Source organism: Pipra filicauda, unplaced genomic scaffold (genome assembly GCF_003945595.2).
Source record: "Pipra filicauda isolate LSUMZ 115617 unplaced genomic scaffold, ASM394559v2 scaffold589_size259243_pilon, whole genome shotgun sequence".
Classification (NCBI taxonomy): domain Eukaryota; kingdom Metazoa; phylum Chordata; class Aves; order Passeriformes; family Pipridae; genus Pipra; species Pipra filicauda.
Window position 1 is genome coordinate 47,554 of NW_024104741.1, and position 25,923 is coordinate 73,476.

The following is a 25,923-nucleotide window of genomic DNA, read 5'->3' on the forward strand; positions in this document are numbered from 1 at the left end:
AAGCATGTTTTACTAGCACAGAGTCTGCACTTGGAGAAGAGCTCCCCTGCTCCCCTCCTTCCCCAGCCACGCTCTTCTCACATGGACAGAGCACAGACGTCCTGGAGAGGGAATTTGTAGCTCTTCCCACCCTCCGTGGTGAATCCAACCCCTTCCCTCCTTCACCCCAAAGGCCAGGCTCATTCCTAAAGCCCAGCTGAAGGCTGAAGCAATTCCTCAAACAACAAATATAACAGACAAACAAGTTTCTCATTTTGGTAAGAATTGTTTAATAACAGCCAAAGGCCTAAAGAAATGCCAAGACACGGTGTGGGTGCCAGTACAGTTCATGCATTAGCGGCATGTGAATGTCACAGGCATGCACTGTCCAAAGGTGGGCACACGTGGACAGGTAAATATTACAGTATATTTTTATGCAATGGTTATAAAAAGAAGTTAGGAAACCTCAGGTTGTTAGACCTAAACAAAAAGAACAAAGGTGGTTTGTATTTTTACTGAATACAAAGCCAAATCTGAAGCTGGTTTAAATTCAGGAAATAGTAAGGCCAGATAGACTTCAGAAAATAATTATTTTTTTTTTTCGTCTGTGATAGTGAGGTGACAATTTCACTGAATTTAGGACTTCTGGGACACATAGCAGCACATCCTTTAGGGGAAATAAGGGATTTCTAGCTCTGATCTAGCAAAGGATAGCAGGAGATGATGCACAGCATCCTGAGAAAGTCTCCCTTTGCTTTTCAAATTGTTTTATTTGTACATGAAAAGGTGGCTAGGGGGTGCACCCTAAGAGACATGCATACCCTGAATCTACCAAAATAGGAAAAATTCATGTTCAGGTGATATTTAACTCACAGTTTTCAACAAACAGCACTGCTCCAGGCAGAAATTGTCATTTTAGTGCAAGTAACAGTGGTGTTTGGCAATCTATATTTATAGCAATGTCTGCTGCCTGCAGAAGAGGTGAATGAACCATTTGGGGGGGCAGAAAGCTGCAAATGTTAAGCTTAGTTTTGAGTAATTTTGTAGCAATGCAAACAAAGCAATTTAGAATAGAATGGTTGGTGTGATATATAAGAACAACAAGAGATGTTCCTTGCATCAGGAATATTCCTGTGTTCACTCTTGCTCTCAATGGTCTCTCAAAGATTCCTCAGGAGATTTTTTTGGACTGCACCATCCGGTTACTTTCAATTCTGCGACAAAAATAAAGGTATGTTAAATCATTATTTGTGTTACAGTCACAGCTGCTGAAGTGACCAGGCAAGAGAAAGAGAAGAAAGAGACACTGGGCCAAAGCAAATATATTAAGGTCTTATATTGAAGTCTCTCATCTGGAGACTGGTCAGGGGATAAATCTGACAGATGAATGCAGATAAGGGAAGGGATGATGTAGAAATAAAAGGGGGAGATGTCTTGAAACAAAAAAAATTGCATATGGACAAGGAAAGGTACTTGAGAGGTGGGTGAAAATGGTCTGGCCAGAGAAGTGGATGAGTTTTACTGTTGATAGACAAAAGGTGTATGGATAGACTGCATAAACAGATGTTCCAGAGTGAAGGAAGATTCATAACTGATGAACTGATCCAGATATTTTCTGTCAGATGATTTCAGACTCCCCATCCATACTCACTTCTTTTTTCCACAGGAGCATTGTCATCACCACATTAAAAATTAATCCTTTCATTAAAATTATTTTCAGGCCCAGCTGTGATAAAGACAGTGTGTTCAGGTGTTCATCTGGAAAAGCATCAGAAAATGAGAGTCACAAGAGCACTGAGACATCCTCGTTCCAGACAGATTAAAACACTTCCTAATGAGGCTGCTCAGATGGAGTCAGCTGGTGGGACAGGGAGCAGGACTGATGGACTTTTATTTCTGCCATTCAATAACCACTTAATTATCTGATGTGCAAGTCTGCCAATCATCTAAATACTGTGCATTATGAACTCAGGATGCTGGAGGTGTCCCTCCTCCCTCTCTCTAAATTTTTTTAAAGATGGGCAGGGGGAAAACAAATCTAAATTTTATTCATAGAACAAAATTGTATTTGGATTTTCTATTAATCTGAAGTTTGAAAATACATTGTTCTATTCTGGAGAAGCAGAGAGCCATCATCAAAAACACATTTGATGTTTATCATCGAAAACCTCTCTCTGAAAGGCTGATCAAATCAGCACATTTACTGATGAGTATTTCCCTGAAATGGTGTTCTGGAAAGATTTGCAAAAGCACAGCTGTTCTGTGAGCAGGGCAAGCTCAGGGGCAGGCTCAGCTCCTTTGAACCAGCAGGAAGAGCAGTCCTTGGGCTGCAGCACTACTCATACACCCCCCAGCCCTGAGCTGGAGCTCAGCTTGCTCAGATGCACCACAGCTTTAGTGCATCCCTGAGCACACACAGCAAAAACCGCCTGCTTAGCTATTGGTTCATTAGTTGTTTGTGCACCCCAAAATAAACCCAACCCTTCTGAAGTCTGAAAGGCAGCAGACAGTGAGGCTGACTCATATCAGAACCTGAAGTCCCCCAGTGATGGGCAGTAGCTATTTGGTGAGTCATTGCAGGAGCATGTGAACACTGGCTACACTGGTTGCATAAAATTACCAGCTTGGATCTGGAAGGCCACATTTACCCCAGGACTCCCAGCCTTGGTGTTTAAAGCCTGTGGGGCCCTTTGGGAAATTTCCAGTCTGAACTTTTTGGTCCAACAACAATTCTGCAAGCAGGAAATATCTGCAAAAATTTGGGAAAATATTTCCTTTAATCAGGCCAATCTTTACTACTAAAATGCTGTGTACATACCTGTCCTGAAGTGTAGGGACAGCCCTGTAACACAGACAGTGCTGGCACCTGCAAAGAATAAAGACAAATTTAATTAATAACAGAAATGGACTCATTCAGAAGCTCATAATGATATCTCTGCTTAGAAGGGATAAATTAGAGTTTCTGGCCATCGAAACCTCCCATAAATACTCTTTTCTGCTGTTTTCAGGGCAAGCATAAAATATGATGTAATTAAACTTCAGGGTCCCACTGGGCAAAGGAATGTCAAGCTTTCCTTCCACACTCCCCCCCAAAGTGTTTTTAAGATCTCTCTGCTGTGACTGTACCAATCTACTGACCCTTAATCTTGTTTCCACCAAAGAGGGAGGAGAAAGAAAAGAGGGGCAACAAGGCAACATTCCTCTGGACTGTGGGAGTTAATGGAGCATTGCTTGCATTGCTGGGAGATGTGAACCAGTCCTGCTCACATGAACAGCACAGAGCCCAGAGCACCTCTGACCCTGCACACCCCCCCAGCAATGCCATTACCACTTTCAGGGTCCTCGCCCTCCAGTTCTCCAAAGCCCACATGACTGGCACCACACTGCATTTCATCTCTCCTGGCCCAGTAGGTTGACAGGTAGCTCGATTCCGCGCTGTTCTCAGCTGTTGCCACCTCCACAACAGCAGATGTGGCCTTCTCAGCAGTGTAAAAAGCGACATTTTCAGGGGAGTAATCTGTGATCAGGCACATTTCCAAATCCTCATCATCTTTAGAGGTCAGTCTGTAGGCTGAAGGAGACGGAGGAGCTTCTGAAAGTAGAGAAAATAAGAGTCATTAGATGAGAGTACACATTCACAGTTCCTTTAGTCTTAACATACAGACCCTTAGAAATGCAGGTTCTTCCATTACTCCAGTGGGAAGTTGCCTGATCATAGGGATCTTGTGCTAGGACACCTTTAGAGAACCAAAGCTTCTACTGCAGATGATGCAGGAGCTACTTCTGTTGACTTAGGTTGTATGGGAGACACAGAGAGTGGTCAGGTAGGGCCCCTGGAGCACCTCAAAAGGCACTCATGGACATCCACACTCTGGATGTTCACATCTAACCTGGCCATTCCTCTCTGGAACAACTCCTCAACTCTGCTCTGCAGCCTGGGTGCACTCAGGAATGTGTACAACAGGTGAGAGGGCACCTGAGCAACCTGGGCTAGTGCAAGGTGTCCCTGCCCATGGTTGGAACATGGTCTTTAAGGTCCCTCCCAGCCCAAACCATCCTGTGATTCTGTGATTCTTTCTTCACTGCTATGACATGTAATGTGTCTGGAGAGAGCTGAGCAGCCCAGGGCCATTCAGCCTGTTCTGCAAAGGTTTAGTCAAATCCACCAGTGAAACCCCACTTCTCCCCATGTCCTGAGGGGCAGTGGATAAACCACTAAACCTAAATAGATCTCAGTCATTTACCATGAGTCTCACTAATGGTGCTCCTACAGCAGAAAGGTAGAGAAGTCACTGAAAAGCAGGAGCACATGGCTGCATTCAGGGAGAGGTGGATGAAGCAAAAAAATGTTTCATCATGTTCCACCACTTGACAGCTCAGTGCCAGGTTTTTTTACTAAATTTTACGCTGCAGAAGGGGGGGTTGAGGAACTAAAGGCTGCAGATATAAGACACTTCATGTTCATTACTGTTTTCTTGCTTCAAACTCTGCTAGCAAGTCAGTCAGACTGGGGATTTTCCACACATAAAAACACAACCTCCAGTTAAACTCTTTTTTGCACATTCAGCTCTGTAAACTTGTATTCTAAGCATTTCATCTGATTCTATGAGAAGGTACTTTCCTAAACCTTTGCTCACGGCTAACAATAAAATGCTATGGATGTTGCAGTGCTCTCATGATGACTAAATGAAATATCATTAGAGACATACTGCAGCCAAGATTTGGGGCTCTCAGCAACCCTCTGGCTGTACTTTCCATTGGCCCTCACAAGTTTGAACCAGAGCTTCAGTTCGCGTTTTTAAACTGATAAAGTGTTATTGTGTAGGATTGAGAGTTTAGATTAACCTTTGCTTTCTCCCTGTTCATATACCTAACTGATAAATATTGTAGAAATGCTGAAGACTGCTTAGCTCCTAGATGAAGAATTCTTAATTTCTTCCCATATGAGAGGTTTGGAATAAATCTCAGCTTCTAGAAACTGTCTCAAAATCTATCACTCAGATAAATGCTCTTCATCTGTTCGGTTGCCAGCTGTCAGCACCATAGAGAAACAGCCATAGTTCTCTATTAGGATGACATCAGAAAAAAACTAATCCACAAAGCCCAGTGGTTCATTCTCTGGCCCTTCTTCTAAATTGCAGTTCATCTGTCCTCACTTTGCCCTGGCTTTGAAGAACCTGATGAGAGTCTTTCCAAACTATGAAGAAATACAGTCCAATGTGTGTTCTGACTCCCTCAGCCCCGCTTCCCACCTCGCATACTCCCAGTTTTGTTTTGGAAATTTCAGTGATTGGTTTTTAGGGAGAGAAAGACAGGTGCAGGTAAAAAGTTTGGTGATAGATCCTTGTATGAAAAGAGGAACCAGGGTACTTCACTACCCCGGGGTGCATGGAAACAAAAGAGAAGAGGAGGAATTGCTAGAGCTGTTCTGTTTCTCTCTCATCACGAGCACTGTGCTTTCTGAGCAGCTATACATCTCTCCAAATTAGGGTGGTTTTCTCCCTTTCAATCTGTGCAATGCTTTGATCTCAAGCAGATAAAACAATAGTCTGTTTTTCACAAGAAGTTTCGGCAGTACCTGTTTTGCAAAATATTCATTTCTCGATCTTACTCAGAGTGGGGCTGCTCTTGCTCTGGTGCTGTTTCTAGTACTGATAAGTTCTTTTATGTATCTGCACACCGTTATGAAAGTTTGCAGATAGTTTTGGTAAATACCAACTACTATAACCACGGCACTGTGACCTGTTATTCTGTCTTAATGAGCTGGCGGATGTGCTGGAGATGCTGCATATTTATGAACTTTATTTACAGGAAAGATTGGGAAGTGATTCATGTTACTCTGAGCTGTCCACATTGCCTAATTTCATTTTTTCTGAAGAATATTTTCCAGATGGAAGAACAGGAGCTGTTGGAATGCTATTCCTGCCCAGTTTACAGAGAAAGCTAACTCCGAGGATGATTTCATGGAGAGAGCAGTAGAACCCTGTTCCGATATCAGACTGAGACCTCTGCCTTTTTTTATTTTTTTCCCTTAAACAAGCTTCAGTAGAAATCCTGAACTGGTTTAATACCCAGTTTGTATTGCACAGAGAATGATCTCATTCTCCATTCCCCCTAAGGCAAACTCTCTGAATCTCTGGTCACTCTGGAACTGGTGTGACAGAGGTCTTTGATGCTCTTACCATTTCTCAGTCTGAGACATGATATTCCACAGCTTGAATCAACCTGGAGCTATGCCCAATTCCAGGGACATCTGCACCCCCTCACACACTCATACAGGCTGATCTTGACCCCAGAGGAGCAACTCCAATGAATTAACAAGCACTTTAGTGATGTTCCCCATCTGTCCCCCAATGCAGGTTCCAAAAGGTCCTCCTCTGTGAGGTCTGCCAGCCCTGCATGGATGCTGGGATGGCTACAGCAAGACTAGATGAACTCAGATAAGACCTGAACCCTTCTCTTAACTTTCAATGCTCTTGTCTGGAGACTCTCAGGTAACAGAAGCCAGGTCCTAGTCCAGCATTAGCCAAGTCACCCAGAGTACAGAGACTCTGTGCAGAGATTCACCGTTTGCAAATGTGAATATGCTCCTTCGCTGAGAGACTTCAGGCATAATTCTGGTCTCCAGCCGAAAAATGTTCTTTTTATTGCCTCTGTAATTATTCTTGGAGAATTCAAACTACCTAAACCATCCAGAACCTCTCTCACAAAGCATTTAAGGGAAAGATTTCTAGCTAAACTAAAACTAACAGTGACTTAATAGAGGAAGATACCCAGTAGGTGAAGAGATATCAAGTGTTTAACGGATTAAATAGTTCTCTAGTACCAAACCAGGATGAAGCTGGGGCTTTTATCATGTGTTCACATTGAGCAATCCATGCTAAATTTCACGAGTTCTTACTACGCTGTTGGGAATTCGGCGAACTACCATCAGACCTTCGAGATGCAGTCATCATCACCCTATATAAGAAGAAAGGAATTAAATCAGACTGCTCAAATTACCGTGGTATTACTCTGCTCTCCATTGCTGGCAAAATCCTGGTAAGAATACTCTTGAACAGACTAATACCCGCTATAGCAGAAGGAATTCTACCTGAAAGTCAGTGTGGTTTCAGAGCCAACAGGAGTACCACAGGCATGGGATTTGTTCTCAGACAACTGCAAGAGAAGTGTAGGGAACAGAACAAAGGTCTCTATGTAACCTTTGTTGACCTCACCAAGGCTTTTGACACTGTGAGCAGAAAAGGTCTATGGCACATTTTGGAACGCTTAGGTTGTCCCCCAAGTTCCTCAAAATTATCATCTCACTCCATGAGGATCAACACGGCCAAGTCAGATATGGCAACACACTTTCTGAGCCCTTTCTAAGAAAGAACGGTGTGAAACAAGGCTGCGTTCTCGCACCAACCCTATTCACAGTCTTTTTCAGCATGATGCTCCAAAGGGCCACAGCAGACCTCGAGGATCAGGACGGGATCCACATTCGATACCGTTCTGATGGAAGCCTTTTCAACCTAAGGCGACTGAAGGCCCACACCAAGACCTTAAACCATCTTGTCCAGGAGCTGCTTTATGCTGATGACGCCGCCCTTGTTGCCCACACAGAAGCAGCTCTGCAGCGTTTAACATCCTGCTTTGCAGACGCTGCTGAGCTCTTTAGGCTGGAAGTCAGTTTAAAGAAGACAGAGGTCCTCCATCAGCCTGCACCTCAGGAAGTCCCCCATCATCCCCACATCACCATTGGTCAATCAGAGCTCAAATCAGTCCAGCAGTTTAATTACCTGGGCAGCCTCATCTCCTTGGATGGTAAGACTGATGGAGAGATAGACAACAGGTTAGCAAAGGCATCAAGAGCTTTTGGAAGGCTCCATAAAAGAGTTTGGTGAAATAAACACTTGAAGAAAAGTACCAAGGTCAGTGTTTACAGAGCCATAGTGCTGTCTACTCTCTTATATGGATCCGAATCATGGGTCATCCACCGCCACCACCTGCGACTCCTGGAACGCTTCCATCAACACTGCCTCCGTACAATTCTAAACATCCACTGGTCAGATGATGTGACCAATCCATCTGTTCTAGAACAAGCAGCAGTCACAAGTATTGAGGCCATGTTGCTGAGAACACAGCTGTGCTGGGCAGGGCACATCTCCAGGATGAAGGACCAACCACCCCCTCCCTAAGATCTTGCTTTATGCTGAACTTGCCACCGGCTGCCACAAGAGAGGAGCCCAAAAGAGGAGATACAAGGACTGCCTGAAACAACATCTCAGCCTTGGCCATATTGATCACCATAACTGGTCTACTCTGGCCTCCAACTGGGAGGTCTGGAGACACACCATCTATAATGCTGCTGATGCCTTTGAGAAAACACACAGGATCACCCTTGAGGAGAAAAGACAGCGCAGAAAGAATCATGTCCTGCAGAATTTACCACCTAAGGAGTCTTTCTGCTGTGCCTTTTGCAACTGGACGTGCCTGTCTCATATTGGCCTTTTTAGCCACCAGCACGCTTGTGACAAAAGTGTGTAGAGACCTTTCCCTAATCTTCGTTTGCGAAGCCTGGCCATGACATTGAGAAAAAAAATAAATGGATTCTTCTTAAATTTCATATTGGGAAGCAATACTCTGTTTCTGTTCACGCACAGATCTACTCATGCATCACCCAAACCATAGGAGAGATTTAGTATAATCTGTCCAAGGTGATTGAGATGGCTTAACTCACCCATGGGACAGTTGCCTGGAAACAAAAAGACTTGAAATGTCTGCTCATGAACCTCCTGAGAACCTCTGTCTTTTTCACAAGATACTTTTCCATGCTTTTTCTTCCAAAATCAGACTGAGTTTTAATTGCCAGATCAAGTTTTCAACTTTATATGCCAGAGATTTAGTTTCTTAAAAAAAAATAAAAATTCCTAGAATCATAGAATGGTTTGGGTTTGAAGGAAGCTTTAAAGCTCATCTAGTTCAATCCCCAATTCAAAAAATTTCAACTAAATAAAAGAAACTTTCTAAATTAGGGATTAACTATTAATGTAGCCCCAGACAAAAAAAGTGCATTTGTTTAATGAATAAAAAGCTCAAAAGAATCAACCTGATATCCCTTTCTAAGAACAGGTAAAAGTTAATTTTTTGTTCAAATCAGAAAGTCAGAAGAACTTTTGATCTCACTCTTGTGGAATTGCTTCAGGCATGTCTAGTTCACACTGAAATGATATCCATTCCCAATCAGTCTGTTTAATGCATACATTCAATTAGGTAACTTATTTGGGATCATACCTTTGTGCTGCTTCTCCCAGCTCCAGTATTCCATACCCCCCAGTTTGAATCATTGCAAATACTGTAATCTAAGTCACCTGGGACATTTCTTCACAGTGCAGTGTGAAACTAAGACTTGAATATGAACCCAGAGGTATCTCTAATTTTTCTCCCTCTCAGACTAAGGCAAAACACTGTTGCTGTCTGACAGGACATGATAGACCAACATCATTAACCTGAGACATTGAGGATGCTCTCTCACTTCCCACTATTCCCGGTGTCCCTGCTCAACCTTCGCGAGCATCCTGCTGAGAAAGAATCTTGGATTCATTTTCTTTTGGCCTTCACTCTTCCCTCTACTCTTCGTCAAGAGTTTATCCTCATTCTCCATGAAGGCAGAGCTATTCAGAGACACTGACCAGAGGACACTGCTCCTGCCTTTACACCTTGATAGCCTGTCCTTCTCCAAATCTTACACACTTGGCTTGACTTTAAATCTGGTCCCTCTTCCAAACACGAATTTACTGTATTTTTGAGTTTCCCACTCAACAAGAAGCCCCAGTTACCATAAGAATAACCAGGCATGACAAGAAGTTTGGTTCCCCTTCCAAATGCAATCTTTGTACTTCCCGACAGCTCACACTGTAACAGTAGTTGTTACAAATATGGAAGAGGACTTTATTTTTGGGTTTTAAAACCAAAAGATCATGATATATTTTCTTAGGAAAAGACTCGGAAAATCCAGGCTTCAAGTCCCTGCCATGACTATTAAACCTGTGTCAACATCACCACCTTCTCTCGCTGTTTTCTCCTGCAGTGGGTCACTGCCACACCACAGCCAAGCACTCCTTGCATTCCAAGACAACATCTCTAGTCCATCCGGCTTTTGTCAAGGGAAGCTGAAAGGAAGTTAGAATATGCTTCCATCATAGTCCCTACTCCCCCCACCCAATAAACACCAGTCCTGGTGTTAATATGGAAGAGAAAGCTCAAACTTACTTGGGGTAACAACAAGTTGGGTCCCAGTTCCAAATGTGAGTTTAAGGTATCCCTGATTGGCACACTGGTGTCAACCTCTACAAAAATGTGGGCAGGTTTTCTCAATGCTTACTGACACCCAGGGCAGCAGAGCAGGGATAACTTAAGGGAGCAATGATGAAACATGCTGGTTTAAGATACCACTAAAGTACCAAATAAATCTACTAAAAAATGATTAGGATCAGAAACACAGAGATCAAATAAAAAAATACTCATTCATTCATTTGCTGATTACAATTGTGTGTTACATCTTTTGGGGCAATAAAAAGAACAATCTGCTTTTCCATCTGCAACATCACCTAAAACTCCAGTTCCCTGAGACATGATGTTAAGGGCAACAGCCTGTAAGTCCATGTTTTTTCCTGAATATTTACTACCCTTGATCACCAACAGCATTCTTTTCTCTAATGTCAGCTTGTATCCTCCATCCCCATAATTCACATAGTTCAGGAAACCTTTGCAAGGACTCCTTTTGACCTTGGTTATAGTTCTCTCCTTACAAGTTTCAGTGGCACACTGCATCCCTGTCCAGGTCTTAGAGCTTTATAGGTGGTTGCAAAGGCAATCTGAGCCTTCTAACTCCGTTACCTGGGGTTTCACATGCTGAGCTCTGCAGTAGCCAGAGCAGGTATTTACACATGGCCTTGCAGCTGCAACAGCTCAGCAAACCTGGGTTCAAGTCACAAACAGTCCACTTGCAATATTTGTGGATAATACAGTGTCTGTACATCAGACAGACCAGCTAAAGTCAAGTTCTCTTTCAAGAGTAATATTACAAATGTCATAGTGCAAGGTTCCTTGATGGGATTCTGATATGAGCAAAGACTGAAATGGTGATAATCACCATAAATGGAATCAAAGATCCGTAGAGTTGTTTGGGTTGGAAGGGACCTTTAAAGGTCATCTACTCCAACTCTCCTGCAATGATGAGGGACATCTTCAACTAGGTAAGATTGCTCAGAGCCCCATCTAACCTGACTTCGAATGTTTTCAAGGGTGGGGCATCCACCACCTCTCTGGGCAACCTGTGTTAGTGTTTCACCACTCTCATAGTAAAAATTTCTTCTTTAACTCTAGTTTGAATCTACCCTCTTTTAGTTTAAAACCATTCCTCCCTGTTCTCTTGCTACAGGTTGTGTTAAAAAGCTTGTCACCATCCTTTTTGTAAGCCTGAAAGTACTTATAAATACTGAAAGGCTGTAATAAAATCTCCTTGGAGCCTCCTCCAGGCTAAACAGCCTCATTTCTCTCAGCCTGTCCTCCCCCAATCATTTCTGTGGCCCTGCATCCACTCCCACAGGTACATGTCTTTCCTGTGTTGGGGGCCCCAGAGCTGGAGGCAGCATTGCGGGTGGGGGGATCTCACCAGAGCAGACCAGAGGAGAATCACTTCCCTCAGCCTCCTGGACACGCTGCTGGACATGCAGCCCAGGACAGAGTTGGCTTTTTGGGCTGTCAGTTCACATCTCTGCCTCATGTCAGGCAATGCAAATATTATAAATATTCTTGCGTTTCAATGACTCATATAATCTATGACTTTTCTTGAGGGCAGTGGAAGTGGCACGGATAGATCCTTAGGGGAGAACAAAGCCACATGGCTAACTTGGCAGAAGAGCAAACCCAGGCTTTGTCTTAGCTGATCCCAGGACTGGATGGATGGAGGAGCACTGAAAGCACATCCTGCCTGCACCTGCCTCCAGGAAGGACTGCTTGGACACCTGCCTGAGCTAAAGGTTAAGGTGGGCTACGCTGCCATTGACAACTGCCATTCCCCAGATCTTGGTGTCTATTCACAAAAAAACTTGCATTAGTCAAAAAATCAGGATAAATGTACCTGGAAAAACCAGAAGCCTTGTTCCAGATCCAAATGTGAGTTTGTAGTTACTTCCATAGTCACACAATAGCACAGGCCTCTACAATATCCAGAGTAGTATTGAACGGAGCCTTCAACAAAGAAATACTCCACCAAAAGAAATCCTCTTTATCTCTAACTAGACAGACCTATTTATCTAGGACTTTTCTTCTTATTGGCTTTCTTTCCATGTGGTATATTGCATCTGTCACACTCCCAAAAACCTGTTCTTTAATATTCCCCTCCACTGTGTTTGTCCCATTTCTTCCAGAAAGCCACCTGTATCACAACATCTATTCTTCATCTTATTCCTCATTTATTTAGTCTGCCAGTCAGATTCCTCTCTCAAAATTAGTTTATTTACTGTTACTTCACACCTCACCTGGGGACTGATGGTGCAGTGCAACCTCCATCATCCCATTCTCTTGGATTTCCCATCTGAATTAGTCTAGAGTGATTCCAGAGCAAATGTGCCATTTAGTTTTTCAGTAGAAAGCACTTTTTTGTGTGTTATTTCTTTGTGGCAGAGAGACCATTGTTCATTCTGTCATTAAACACTGAGGTTTCAGGATGCATTAGGGAAGCTCTGACAGTGTGACCAGAGCAAGACCTGGAGCAGTTCACACAGATATGACCATAGTGGTAAATCTGAAGACATGTAAATTAACTCAGGTAGAGCTTTGATTTATAGCTCCTTTAGCTTACTGATAGCTCCATATAAACCTGAGATTCTCATTTCTCTCAGATGCTTTTGAACAGGGTCGGAAGGGTCATTTGAAACAAGAGCAATTTCTTCAGAAGTTTTCAGAATGAACACTTTCTTTATGCTGCTGGTTTTTGTAACTTTCAGAATAAAATCATGGTGAAATTATGTTAACAATTACTACAACTTAAAGAAAGTGAAAAATTACTTTTCAAGAGTAAACCCAACCTGTTTATATATTAAAGAATCCTAAATGTATTCTTAAGAAATTTGGAAAAGTTGATATATTTACAAAAAATATTGATATCTTGGGATCTGTCTTGCCCTTTTACAAAGAGTTTCAGACAAGAGATAGGGTGTGGAGTTTTGGGGGGACTTTTTTCGTATATTTGTGGCAGCAACAGTCAAAGCACACATTTTTCCACACTTTTTTGTTCAGAAAAAAATATTTTGGAGTCAGGATCACCTTTCCATCCTTCCACCAAAGTCATTCAGTAACTAACTTTGCTTCTTACCCTCTTTCCACTCCATCCAGGTGTCTATGCCATACCCAATTTTATGGCTTTCACACTGTTCTCCAGCAGTTTCAGATCCTCACTTTTAACATGCTCCAAACTTCACCTGGATGTTGAAGGGCAAGATAAATTCCCAGTACTCAACACTACCTGGCTATGATTACAAACTCGGTATCATTCTCAAGGTTGTTTTCTGAGCTTCCTGAGCATCCTGAATGTATATAATGTCTCACAGTGACAGAAAACACTCCCTCCATTACAGCTTGAGGATCTCCAGAGCAGAGACCCAACATGTGTATTTTTTGCATCCACATACAATTATGAGTCTGGTTACCTCTAAGTATTTCTATCCACACCCTGGAAAAGTCCTTTCTACCTGCTACAGCTTTACGTAACCAGCCTCACCACTCTGTACTTTGCTGATCCATGTTGTCTTTCATAATTTCCCTTTGCTTCACAGTGTGTGCTGAACTGAGCCCACCCTTTAGTCCTGAGGTTCATCTGCCGGGGCCGAGCAAAGCTTGGACAGTGGCAGTGAGGTCCCCAGGATGTAAGTTTGTTTAGAGTGACCTTCTCTTAGGTGGATTGCCTTCCACGGCTAACGAGCTCCACCTGCCCAGGGGGCCGGGAATCGAACCCGGGTCGTTGCTAATGTAATGTGAGGTGACAAAATAGGCAAAATAACTTGTAAACTGAAAGAAGTACTACCAAGAGAAATCCCATCTGAGAATTCAGACATACCTGGGGAAACCACGACTTTGGTTCCAGCTCCAAATGTAAGTTTGCCATAACTCCCAGTATGGCACTGTGACACAGTGCTTTGCAAAATGGTGCTCTGAGATGTACCTGTGCTGGATGAAGACTTGAGAACACAGAAATGCAAGATTTCTGTTGGAGGTATCTAACCAACATTACTGACCACCACCTCAGAACCTACAGTGAAATAAACACTTCCTTCACTCACATTCCTCTGCCTGGTTAATTCATCATCTGTTTATGGTTTCCTCTGTCTCCACACAGCATCTGTCCATCAGTGTGTGCAAACACAACTTTCCAGGCTCTGACTGCTGCTGTTGAGTCTCACCAGTCTGTGTTACCTTTCTGCTCTCTTATCTTGCAATGTCCACCTTCCTTTGCAGACTGCACTTCATGTTGTAATAATCCAACTTAGAATCATAGAATCATGAAATTGTTTAGGTTAGAAAAGCCCTCTAAGATCATAAAGTCCAACCCTTCACGCAGAGCCACCATATTCACCTCTAAACCATACAATTTAGCAATTTGGACTGTCCAAATACCTCCTCCCAATTTGCACAACTCACAGGAAAGCTCCACAGCTTGTGCCACTCCCATCACAGCTGTGGACCATCACTGCTGCTCTACAGTTCCCAGCAGATACAACAGTAACCTACAGATCACTGTTATTACTTGTTGGTAAAGGCCTGAACTGCATTTTGCTACTTTTCTTGCAGACATTAACCTTGGCTTTATGTGGATTGAAGTTTTCCGCTGGGCTCAATGTCCAAAATCTCAGAAATCTTACTTTTCTTACACGTCTCTGCTCTTAAATTTCACTTATTTTGTTGTCAATTTTCCCCTGCTTGGATGCATATCTAGTGCAGAGCAGTTAAGCAGAAAGTCTACCACTTTTTTCCAGGGAATACTAAACCCATCTAAAATTGCTCTGCAAAGCCACTGCACTGTTATTTCTGCAGCTGAAGTCCAACATTGTCTATATTGAGTTCCCCTTGACTCAGAGGAGAGGCAACTCACCTGGGAAAACGAGAAGTTTGGTTCCACTCCCCCAGGTGAGTTTTACCCACCCTCTCGAACCATCACTGTGTGACAGCTCATTACAAAATGGGCCTCTTCATCCAATCCCCTCAGGGGCTGTTGGAGGGATGGGATCTATTCCATCCTGGATCTGCCTCTGAAAGAGGTTATAAACACCCAAACACATTTCCATAGATCTCCTCTAAGTTCTCTTTGCCAAACACCTTTCTTAATTTTTGAACGAGTGTGAATAACTGGTCTTGTTTACAGTCACCTAAGATGGGAAGAACCTACCCCTGAGGGTAGGTTATCAGGGAACATTTTATGATCCCTGCCCCAAAGGCTGGTTGTACTGGAATGGAAAAAAAGAGTTTGAAATAAGAACCTGAACCTAGCCTAGGCTCAGGGTCACTGATGCACTCCACCTTCCTAGGAGTCCAGACTTCCAGCTACAGGAGGCATGTTTGCAATGCCAGAGGTGCTCCACTATTTAAATAATTGCTCTACATTTCAAGTAGGCAGTTCCTCTTATTGCCAAACCACAGTAGAGCCCCAGGACAGAATTGGCTGAGGTTGCAACACTCAGGCATTGACCCACTCGTTTGGCAAGGTGGTGACTTGAGTCCCTGAGCCAAAGGTGAATTGGAGGCTGTTCTCAGAACAGCAGAGGACAGAAACCCAGAGAGTTGGCTCCCAGCTGGGAGCTACACCTCCCCCAGGGGGGTTGTCCTGGCAGCCTCCTCACTTACACCCTGGGCAATCAAGATGCCCACTGGAAGTGGAAACCTGCTGCATTCCTGCAGAGTGGCTCAATGGGGGACAATCTCACTTGTCTATTTTGGGGTCCTTACACTTCTGTCTGTCTGCTCAGTGAGATTAGTGTCCTCCTTTCAGTGTTCACACCTCAGCCAGGCTGAAATCTTATAGTGCTCTGCATCTTTTTCTATCTGATCATGCTCAGAACAACCTACCTACATACAGGTATTTCACAGCACTATCAGCAAATGTGCACAAACCATGATCAGAGATCTGAGTGAGTCAACTGAAAGTCCTATGTAAACAACAGAACTGAACCCCTTTACATCTCTACCACTGTCCACAACCTTGCTCAGATACTGAGCACAAGCTGGTCAGTCTGCACATCCTAAACCTCTCCCGTGTTCCTGTGGGCTGCTGGACTATCAGCATGTCAGTGCCATGTCCATAGTACATTTCTCTAAGTAGCAAATCCTCCACCTGGAGTATCTTGAAATACAACCCAAGATCTCCTTCTCATGTGTAATGTGACCCAGTAACACGAAGAAATTGTACAGTGTGCTCCAGGGAACACCCAAGGATTTTCAAAAATGAAACACATGAAGGCTGCACTCACTGGGCTGGATGGACAATCTGGTCCCTGAGCCAAAGGTCACCTTGCTGTAGCTGCCCCACAGCATTTCCTTCCCTAACAAAAAGCCCAGCAAGGCAGAGCAGCACCTCTTCCCCAGCCTTTGCCCAGCCATGCCCATGCTCACAGGGGCAGCAGGTGTTCCCACTACAACAGGAGACCACCAGGATGCAGTGGCACATGATGGGCTGCCCACAGGACATTTGTGAGTAGGTGTGTGGCCACTCTGTCCATTCCATTCCAACTGAGATCAAGAAGGGTGAAGACACACCCCATGCCCCCACTCTGATTGCAGGATCAAGGACGCTGTTGGACTATGAGGACAAACTCTGAGAGGCTGCTGTTCATGCTCAGGGATAAAAAAGAAAGGATCTCATGCAGGTTCACCACCTCAGACTCCTCATCAATGCATCTACTGCATTCGATGAAATGACAACTTCCCCTATCAAAGATTACCCAGACTCAACAAGTACATCTCCAAGACACTCCAGTGGACACGCAAAGACTTCTGACCAAGAACACAGAGGAAAGCTGCACACTCACTGGGCTGGATGGACAGTCTAGTCCCTGAGCCAAAGGTCAACTTGTTGGAGCTGGAGCCAGAATCTCACAGTATTTCCTTCCCTAACAAAAAGCCCAGCAAGCCACTGGAGAGCAGCACCTCTCCCCCAGCCTTTGCCCAGCCATGCCAGCGCTGGGGGGGTAGCAGAAGGTGACACAATGCAGGAGGTCCCTGGGCAGGAGCAGAGGCTGACATTCTGAGTCAGCGGGAGGAGGTCAGGGCTGGTGCCAGAACTAAGGGGCACCCACCACACCTCCTCCTCCTCCTCCTCCTCCTCCTCCTGTCCCCACAGGGTCTCCAGGCTGTGTCCTGGTTTGCTGTAGGAGTGGCAAATCTCTACCATGGAGAGAGAAAATTTGGCTGATGGCACACGTTCCCTGGGGATCAGAGAGCTTTAAAAGGATCAGGAACTTGGGCCTGGCCAGCCAGCACTTCCTGGGCATCCCCAGGAGCCTTGTCCCACTCCCAGATGGGTCCCAGTGGGAAGCACCATTGCTCGCACGCTGCTTCCTGGAGCAGCGCAAACCCTGCTGAGTGCAGGGACATCAGAGAGCCGAAGGACCACCGGATCCACTTCAGTGTGGATGGGAACAGGTCTCCAAAGTGAAGTGTCAGGTATCTGTGACACACACACCTCCCATCCCTGTTCAGAGGGAAGACAAATATGGGAACAGGCAATCAAAGAAGCTTTGACACCGTAACAGGACACATGGGAGGACAAAGCAGGGGGACATGTGGGAAAACCAAGTCCAAGGGACACCTGGGGAATTGCAGGTGCTCCGGCATTGGGCTTCCCAAAATTCTGCCCCTCAAAACAACAGAACAAGATGAGAATGAAGCAATTCCAGTTTGCAGGACAAGGAGTTGTTTACCTGGAAGGACAGAAAGCACCGTCCCCTTCCCCAAGGTGACTCTGCCTGCGACATTTACACCCTGACACATTTCATTACAGAAATGTCTCTGTCAGTCCTGCACAGGATCTCAAACACAAAGCAGCTGCATCCAGGCACCAGCAAATCTCCCTCACACAACAGGCTCCAGTCTCGTGACATTCCCTGGAACAAGGCAACATCTATTCCTCAGCTCCCCCACACTTTTCCAAAAACCATTTCCCTTTGCCATTCCTAATTTTTAGAACCCGTGAGACACAACTCCCATCCATGGCAAAGTTTTTCCAGAATCATGGGGACCCGCTCCTGTGCAGAGACCTCATGGAAATTCCCAAGGTTGGGTGTAGGTGGATTTCAAAGGTGACTGTCAGACCAGTTGGTGCCCATGGAATTGGGCACATTTCTGGCAGCCCAGACCCAGATCCATTTGCTGAGGAAGAGAGAGTAGCTTGGGAAAGAAGGGACAAGTCAGCAGATTCTATTCATATCCAAGGGATGACTGCTCCAGTCAGATCAAGGTATGTGTTCAGGGAGGTGGAAAGAGAGGAGAGGGATAACAGAGCATAGGAATTCCCACTAGCTGGGCAGCACTTGTACTCACTGGGCTTCACAACCAGCTGTGTCCCTGTCCCCAGTATCACTTTATAGTTCCCTGTGTCCACACAGTCCTTCACCCCCTAACAAAAACCATCAGCTCTCCTGCCACTTGCTCCTCCAGGGACCTCCAGGAGATCGGCTCCTTCCAAACAACACCAGGCCTTTGAAGCCAGGAAGAACTGCAGCCTTGGGAAGAAATCTCTTGGCAAACTCATCCACAGGAGGGATGACAGCTGGGATTGTGGTGCACACAAAAGCATTGTTAATTCACCCTTTTCTCTGCAAGGAGAAGCAGCCAGGGCTGTGCTAGAGAGAGCCATCAGCATTCCATCCTGATTTTCACTGGTGTGGATGAGATGAATTGTATATCCCTGAAAAAGAGGGCTCAGAACATCTGCCTGCTTACGTGAAAGGAGAGAGCAGGAGCTGGCAGGGATATGTGGAAGGAGTAAATTCATTGTTGAGTGAAGCTCCCTTCTGCTGCCAGAAAAAGCAGAGCAAAATTCCTCACAAACTGAATCTACCTCCCTCCACTACCCCAACACTAACTGATGACCCTAAAACTGTTCCATGGATTAGAGCAGGAAAAAGCTTGAAAACTTACTGGGATTTATTCTTAGCTGAGTTCCACTTCCAAAGATGACCTTGTTGCCATAACTAGTCACACAGTGTTTGCCTTCACAACAAAAACCCTGTCAGTCTCTGTGTAGGCTTATTCCCTGGAAAGCTGTACTTTGCTGGCTGGGCACTTCTTTTAAAACCTCACAGTTGGTTCATCCCTTTCAGCTCTGACAGAGATGACCCCTGAGGGCATCTTTGTCCCATGTCGAGGAAAGATGCAGAGTTATGATCACAGCTCCTCACTCAGCCCTGGGAAAATGGCCCTAAAATGCGACACCTTCTCTCAGGCCTTCCTACACACACTGTGCACTGTCAAAATACCTTCCTTGCTCCTGGCTGCTCCCTGTCTCTCAGCCCCCTCCCATGCACAAACTCCATCCCTGTGTAGACCACTTTCCAACACAACCCAAGTGCTTTTCGCCAAGTAACGGATATGCCTTTCCTATCCTCACTCCTCCAAGCTGCCTTTCTACCTACCGGGTTTCACCTTCAGTTGTGTCTCACTCCCAAAGGCAACTTTCCAGTGGATGCTGAATTCACACTGTGACTCTTCCATGAATAAAAACCACACACCACTTTTACTCCAGAAAGCAGTACAAGATTTCCCACAGAGATCAAGGTGGAAAAAACAGATATTACCCTTGTCCCCATATAGGGATATCTTCTTAGTCGCATTCCTCTGACCTCTCCAGGTAAAACCAATCAAGAAATACATGCGGAGGGAGTTCCAACCACGTGCCCAGGTGGGCAGATGAGAGTCACCCCCACTGACAGGGTAACCAGGTCCCTTTTCCTGCTCCGTATTTCAGCCAACAGGACACTTAACAGGGATCTACTCACTGGCTTTCACAAAAAGTCTGCTGCCAGGCCAAAGGAGAGTTTGCTAACACCTGTCTCTGCAAAGTGCCACAACAGGGCCAGCTTTACCAAAACCCCACAGCTACCAGGAAGGAAACACCCACAAGACACTGACATTTGGCTTTGCCAGCAGAGGCTGGAAAAAACAGTAAAAGATAAGGGAAATCCCTAATTCCTGAGCTACAGCAACATCCTCCTCCCCTCCCCAGGCTGACACAGAGCTGCTCTCCCTGCGACAGGGTCCTTCCCCACAGGGCTGCAGCTCTACCTGGAGCCCCTTCCGGAGCATCCAGGGCTGCCCAGGGCACAGCTGGTGAGACTCAGGCATTTCTCTCAGTCTCACAGATTTATGTGCCTTTGCAAAGAGCTTTCTCCCTTTCCAAATACAAACTTTTTGCCCAGCCCACTCCTCCCACAGCAGCTCACAGCTTTTCCATTCCCAGAGAGAGGGCACTGGGATCTGTGTGCCTTCAGAAAGGTTTCCTAAGATTTACACCCCGACATTATAGCCTTGGACATTACTGCATTGCCCCACAGAGCTAAAATGGACCTTTGAGAGGACTCACAAGGTGTCACTCCTCGCTTTGTCCCAGCTCCAGAGGTAGACCTGAGCCCATGCAAAGCCCTGAACAAAAGCCATCACAGCAGTGCTCTCATCTCCCCGGAGCATGGAAGCCCCTGGTGCGGCTGCCAAGGAACTTCCCAGCAAGGCACAGGTGACACTTTTCCAATATTCACACGGACCTCAAGTTGAGATTTACTCTGTGCAAGCACAGTCCCATTACAGACTAATTCTCAGAGGGCATTCTCAGAGCATTCTCAGAGCGTGAGGTGGCAGAGAAGGCATTTCAAGTGCACAAAGGCAAAAGGAAAGAATGAATATAAAAACATTCCCATTGCAGGAGAGGAATTTGGAAGACCAGTAGCAAGCTGCACACTCACTGGGCTGGATGGACAGTCTGGTCCCTGAGCCAAAGGTCACCTTTCTGGAGCTGTCCCACAGCATTTCCTTCCCTAACAAAAAGCTCAGCAAGCCACAGCAGAGCAGCACCTCTCCCCCAGCCTTTACCCAGCCATGCCAGGGCTGGGGAATCACAAATCCTTGTGTCTGTATCCCACACCTCAGACTTCTCTTTAGGATCTGAAGGTGCATTAGAGCAGGAATGCAGCAAGAGGAGACAGCCTGGAGAGAAGAAACAGGAGCAGAAAACATACTTGGCAGAACATGCAGCTTCGTCCCTGTCCCAAACTGCAGTTTTCCTGTGTTGCTGGTCACACAGTGTGATACTCTCCTACAAGAACCCAGGGCTCAGCCTGGCTCTCACCCCTCTGGTCTCCTTTTGAGAGGAGAGGGACGAGACCCTTGGACAGGAGATGGCTTTCCCTTAGGAACTGCAACAGAGAGAGGAGGGAAAATAAAACCTCAGGGATCACTTTCTCAGGCTGTTTGCAAAATCCCTGTCACTGACTGGCATTGAGACTTTTCAGGACATGGTGCCCCAGGGCTTGGTGTTGGTCTGGTGTCCAAAATAGAAAAAGCACACTCTGTCCATGGGGTTTGTAGTTCAGCACCACCATTACTACCCCTGACAGCTCAGTTTACCTTTGGTATCCTCTGTGTTTATCCTGTGCTGCTGCTGGAGCACAGCCCCAGGACAGAATTGTTGAGTGACATTGCAACCCAATTGCTCCACAAAGCCACTGCACTGTTATTTCTGCAGCTGAGGTCCAACATTGTCTATATTGAGTCCCCCTTGACTCAGAGGAGAGACAACTCACCTGGGAAAATGAGAAGTTTGGTTCCACTCCCCCAGGTGAGTTTTACCCACCCTCCCGAACCATCACTGTGTGACAGCTCATTACAAAATGGGCCTTTTCATCTAATCCCCTCAGGGGCTGTTGGAGGGCTGGGATCTGCCTCTGAAAGAGGTTATAAACACCCAAACACATTTCCATTGATCTCCTCTGAGTTCTTTTTGCCAAATACCTTTTTCCGTGTTCAAATCCCTGGGAATAACTAGATTTTATTTTGGTCACTAAAGGTGTCAGAGATGGGAAGAACCTATCCCTGAGTCATCAGGGAACATTTTATGATCCCTGCCCCAAAGGCTGGTTGTACTGGAATGGAAAAAAGGATGGGAATAAGAACCTGAACCTAGCCTAGGATGAGGGTCTCTGGTGCAGTCCACATTTCTGTCATTTCACTGTCCATATCACATTTTCTAAAGGGCAGAAGTCCTCCAACTGAACATGCTACTAGGCACAAGAGTCTCTTGAAATAGTACCCAAGGTCTCCCTCCATCTGTAATGTGATCCAGATAAAAGTAATTCTGCAGTGTGTCCCAGTGGACACCCAAGGATTTCCAAAAATTAGGCAAAGGAAAACTGCAGACTCACTGGGCTGGATGGACAGTCTGGTCCCTGAGCCAAAGGTCACCTTGCCATAGCCAGAATCAATATCACACAACATTTCCTTCCTTAACAAAAAGCCCAGCAAGCCACTGCAGAGCAGCACCTCTCCCCCAACCTTTGCCCAGCCATGCCCACGCTCACAGGGCCAGCAGAAGGGAGACAGTGCTTTACACTGCATCCCCTACCACCCTGGGATGCAATGGCACAGCACAGCCTTCCCACAGGGCAGCTGGGACATTTGGGAGCATCAAAGTGTGGCTACTTTGTCCATCCCAGGCAAACTGAGAGCAGGAAGGGTTGTTTTGGGCATTCCCTTGAAACAAAGCCCATCCCTGGATATGGACACCCAGAGATGACCAAACAACCAGCCAGGCTGCTGCTCTCAACCACCCAAAGAACGGCCTCAGAGAGAGCACACAGCACTGGACTTACCTGGCCAAACAGTGAGTCTCGTTCCAGAGCCAAAGACAAGTTTATAAGACCCATATCCTGTGTTCACACAGTGTTTCTTCCCTCAACAAAAACCTTCCTCACCACTCGGCAAGGCTGGTCACCTGCATCTCCACTGGGTAATGCTGAATGTCATTAGCAGTGACAGCCTTAGGTGAAGAACCCCCCACACTCTAATTGCAGGATCAAGGACACTGTTGGACCTGTGGATACAAACCCTGTTTGGGAGCCCAAAGCCAGTGCCTGTCTTGGAGAAAAGAAGGTGGCCTCTAACCCCATAGCTGAAGGGCCACAAGCCCAGGAAGGGCATCCTGGAGATCTCAGTGGGCAGGGGGCTGGTTTACTTGACATGGAGGGAGACTACAAGAAAGCAGTCGTACTTACTAGGAAAAACTTGAAGTCCTGTCCCTCTACCAAGTGTGAGCTTGTGTCATAGTTCACACAGTTGTTTTCACCTCAACAAGAACACAAGCTCATCTACATCCCAAGAGACAAAAAGCAACCCTTCTGGCATGGCCATGGCACAAAATGTCCTGAGCAAATGTGTTTAGGACCCCATATTGCCTATCTGAAAGGAAGGAGGTAGATTACTGACAGAGTAATTGTGGACATATCTCAGTTAGACCTGTCTCAACTCCCATATCACTGGTATGATTTTTTTGTATCTTTCTTTTTTATATTTACAACACTGAGCAAATAATGGCTTAACCTTACTTGGTTTTACCCTCAGCTGCATTCCACTTTGAAAGGTGAATTTGTTTCCATAACTATTCATACAGTGTTTTTCTTCAAAATAAAAACCTTTTTTTCTCCTCCAGTACCTAATTAGATCCTGCTTAACATCTTTTTAACTTAGTCTACCCAGTAAATTCCATTTCCTTTAAAGACTTTTCCTAGCTGATGGTTTCTTTCAGTTTGTCAGAGATGGTCACTCACTGCAAGTTTTGTCCTTCATTCCTGCAGTGAAATGCTACACCAAAAATCCTCCTCCAGCGTTAGATCAGAATTAAAACAGAGATCTCCCCCTGGACCATCCCACATGGCTTCAAAACACAATTCTTGATTCCGCAAACAAACAATGCCCTGCCTGTTCCCATCTCTTTCCATGACAGCCCAGCTTTTTTTTTTTTTTTTTTTTTTTTTCCCAAGGAGTGAAAACCTGGATGGAAACCTGCCTGTATTCCGACATAGGAGCAGCTGAGCAAGGGGTAAGACAGTTTTCCCAGGTGAGAAGGAACTGCATCTTCTGGGACATTGTCTGGGTTCTGGACAATGGAAATAAAAGGACAGTGTGAGGTCTGCAGGACTGGAAGTTTTCTGGGAATATGTAGTAGTGAAGAAAATGACCCAAATGTTACAGCTCTCAATGACACATATGCTACAAGAAAGTCCAGTCCTCCAAATTGGTATTAAGCTTTACAAAGAAGGTTTTTTTCTGGTACAGGGTCAGCCCTGACCTTCTGCCCACGGAAGGATAGAGCAATGGAATTTTAATGGCTGTTTCAAAGAGGAATTAAGCTTTCCTATCCTTAACTCCTTCAGGCTTTCTACCTACCTGGTTTCACTGTCAGTTGTGTCCCACTTCCAAAGGTCATTTTCCAACTGGATGCTGAATTCACACAGTGATACATTCACTAACAAAAACCACACACAACTTTGGGGCACACAAATATGTGTGTTTTTCAAAAGAGTTCAAGAGGGAACACAGGTGTCATCCTTGTCACATACATCTGACTCTAAAAATTATGATGTCTTTCTAGCTGCATACCTCTGATCTTTCCATAGAAATTCAGATAGAAACAATCCTGAATGCAGTAGAAAACCAAGCCCAGTTCCCTCTTAGCATAATGCAGCTGAAGTTCTTGGACAGTTTTTAAGTAGAATGATTTTTGTCATGGTTAAGAGACAGGAGAATCTTAGCCTTGCACTTACAATGTGAAAGAACTATTTGTTTTAAGATGTACCTGATCTCAGAATTAGTTTTGTGCCTCTCCCAGAGGTGACTTTTCAGGAAGACAGTTATCCCACATTAACTAGCCTTTATACAAAAACTGTAAAGGAGAGAAGCCCCAGCCTTTAACAGCCAGAACAGGCTGCTAGACATTTCAGAGGGAGATAAAATTTCCACCACTTTTTAAACAACTAACATAGCTGTTTCCAAAACTTCTCATGATCTGAAAAAGGAGTCAGATCAGCCAGCTAGTCAAGCTCAAAAGCTGAGCAGACCCATAAGAGAAAGAAGCCAAGAAAAATTAAGCAGAAGGAAACTTCCAGAGAAAACCAATTTAAGGTCCTATTTTTTCTTGTTTATTTAGTTGTAAAGGAACACAGTAAGGGATCCAAACCCAAGTCCGAGAGACCAGCTCTGTCTAATGTTTTGAGTAAACAAAGGCTATTCATGAACACTAATCTCAAATACATTCCCCTTCAGGGTGTCTCCTGACTGACTGACTGCTTGGACAACACAAAGGCCATTCACTAATTTTCAGCAGAAGAGCAATTTCCAAGCTGTTCCACTCCAGCAACAAGACAAGTTAAAAGCTAATTGTTCAGAATGTGATCTCCTTCCCCATTCCCTTTGTGCTTCATATCAAAAAGAAGCTTTTCTCCATCTTGAGGAAGATCTAACAAAAGACCTAAAAGACTCTGTCTGTCCTAACCCTATTGGTGAAGAGATACCTACTGGGCTTTATCAGCAGCCTGGTTCCTCTTCCAAAGGTCAACCTGTCTGCATTTCCTGAATACACACAGCGAAAAGCTTCCTTACAAAAACTCCATGGTCTTCTGAATGTTTCAAGTCCCATGGCAGGAGACATGATTAGTCATTGAAATAAAACTGTATGTGCAAAATGCCTGTTACAGATCCTTACAAAATCTAGGCTGGGTTATCTCTTTTCTGTCTCCTCTCAGGTTTTGTGTCAATTATTTTTACAGTTTAGGAAAGATGAAGTGCCCTGAACATGGGATGCTTTGTCATAGGAGGAATAAACTAAGACACCCCCCCATACGGAAATCATACATCTATTAACTT

At 45.0% G+C, this 25,923-nt stretch overlaps 1 protein-coding gene across 1 annotated transcript; it reads right to left on the minus strand.

Moving 5' to 3' along the window:
• Positions 1–255: 255 nt before the first annotated feature.
• Positions 256–24,487, minus strand: LOC113999672 (M1-specific T cell receptor alpha chain-like). The gene is made up of 5 exons (XM_039387760.1): positions 24,448–24,487; positions 3,308–3,571; positions 2,798–2,845; positions 1,631–1,737; positions 256–1,193 (listed from the first exon to the last, which is right to left on the minus strand). The coding sequence occupies exons 1-5, from the start codon at positions 24,485–24,487 to the stop codon at positions 1,188–1,190; spliced, it is 465 nt and encodes a 154-aa protein (XP_039243694.1). The 3' UTR covers positions 256–1,187.
• Positions 24,488–25,923: the final 1,436 nt, after the last annotated feature.

Bases quoted from the DNA above. Each gene is read 5' to 3' on its own strand.
- LOC113999672 (XM_039387760.1), bottom strand. From the start codon at position 24,487: ATGACCTTTGGAAGTGGGACACAACTGACAGTGAAACCAG. The intron at 2,846-3,307 runs GTAATGGCATTG...TATTCTTTGCAG, and splicing joins GGGCGAGGACCCTGAAAGTG to GTGCCAGCACTGTCTGTGTT. The intron at 1,738-2,797 runs GTATGTACACAG...ATGCTTTTCCAG, and splicing joins GTCCCTACACTTCAGGACAG to ATGAACACCTGAACACACTG.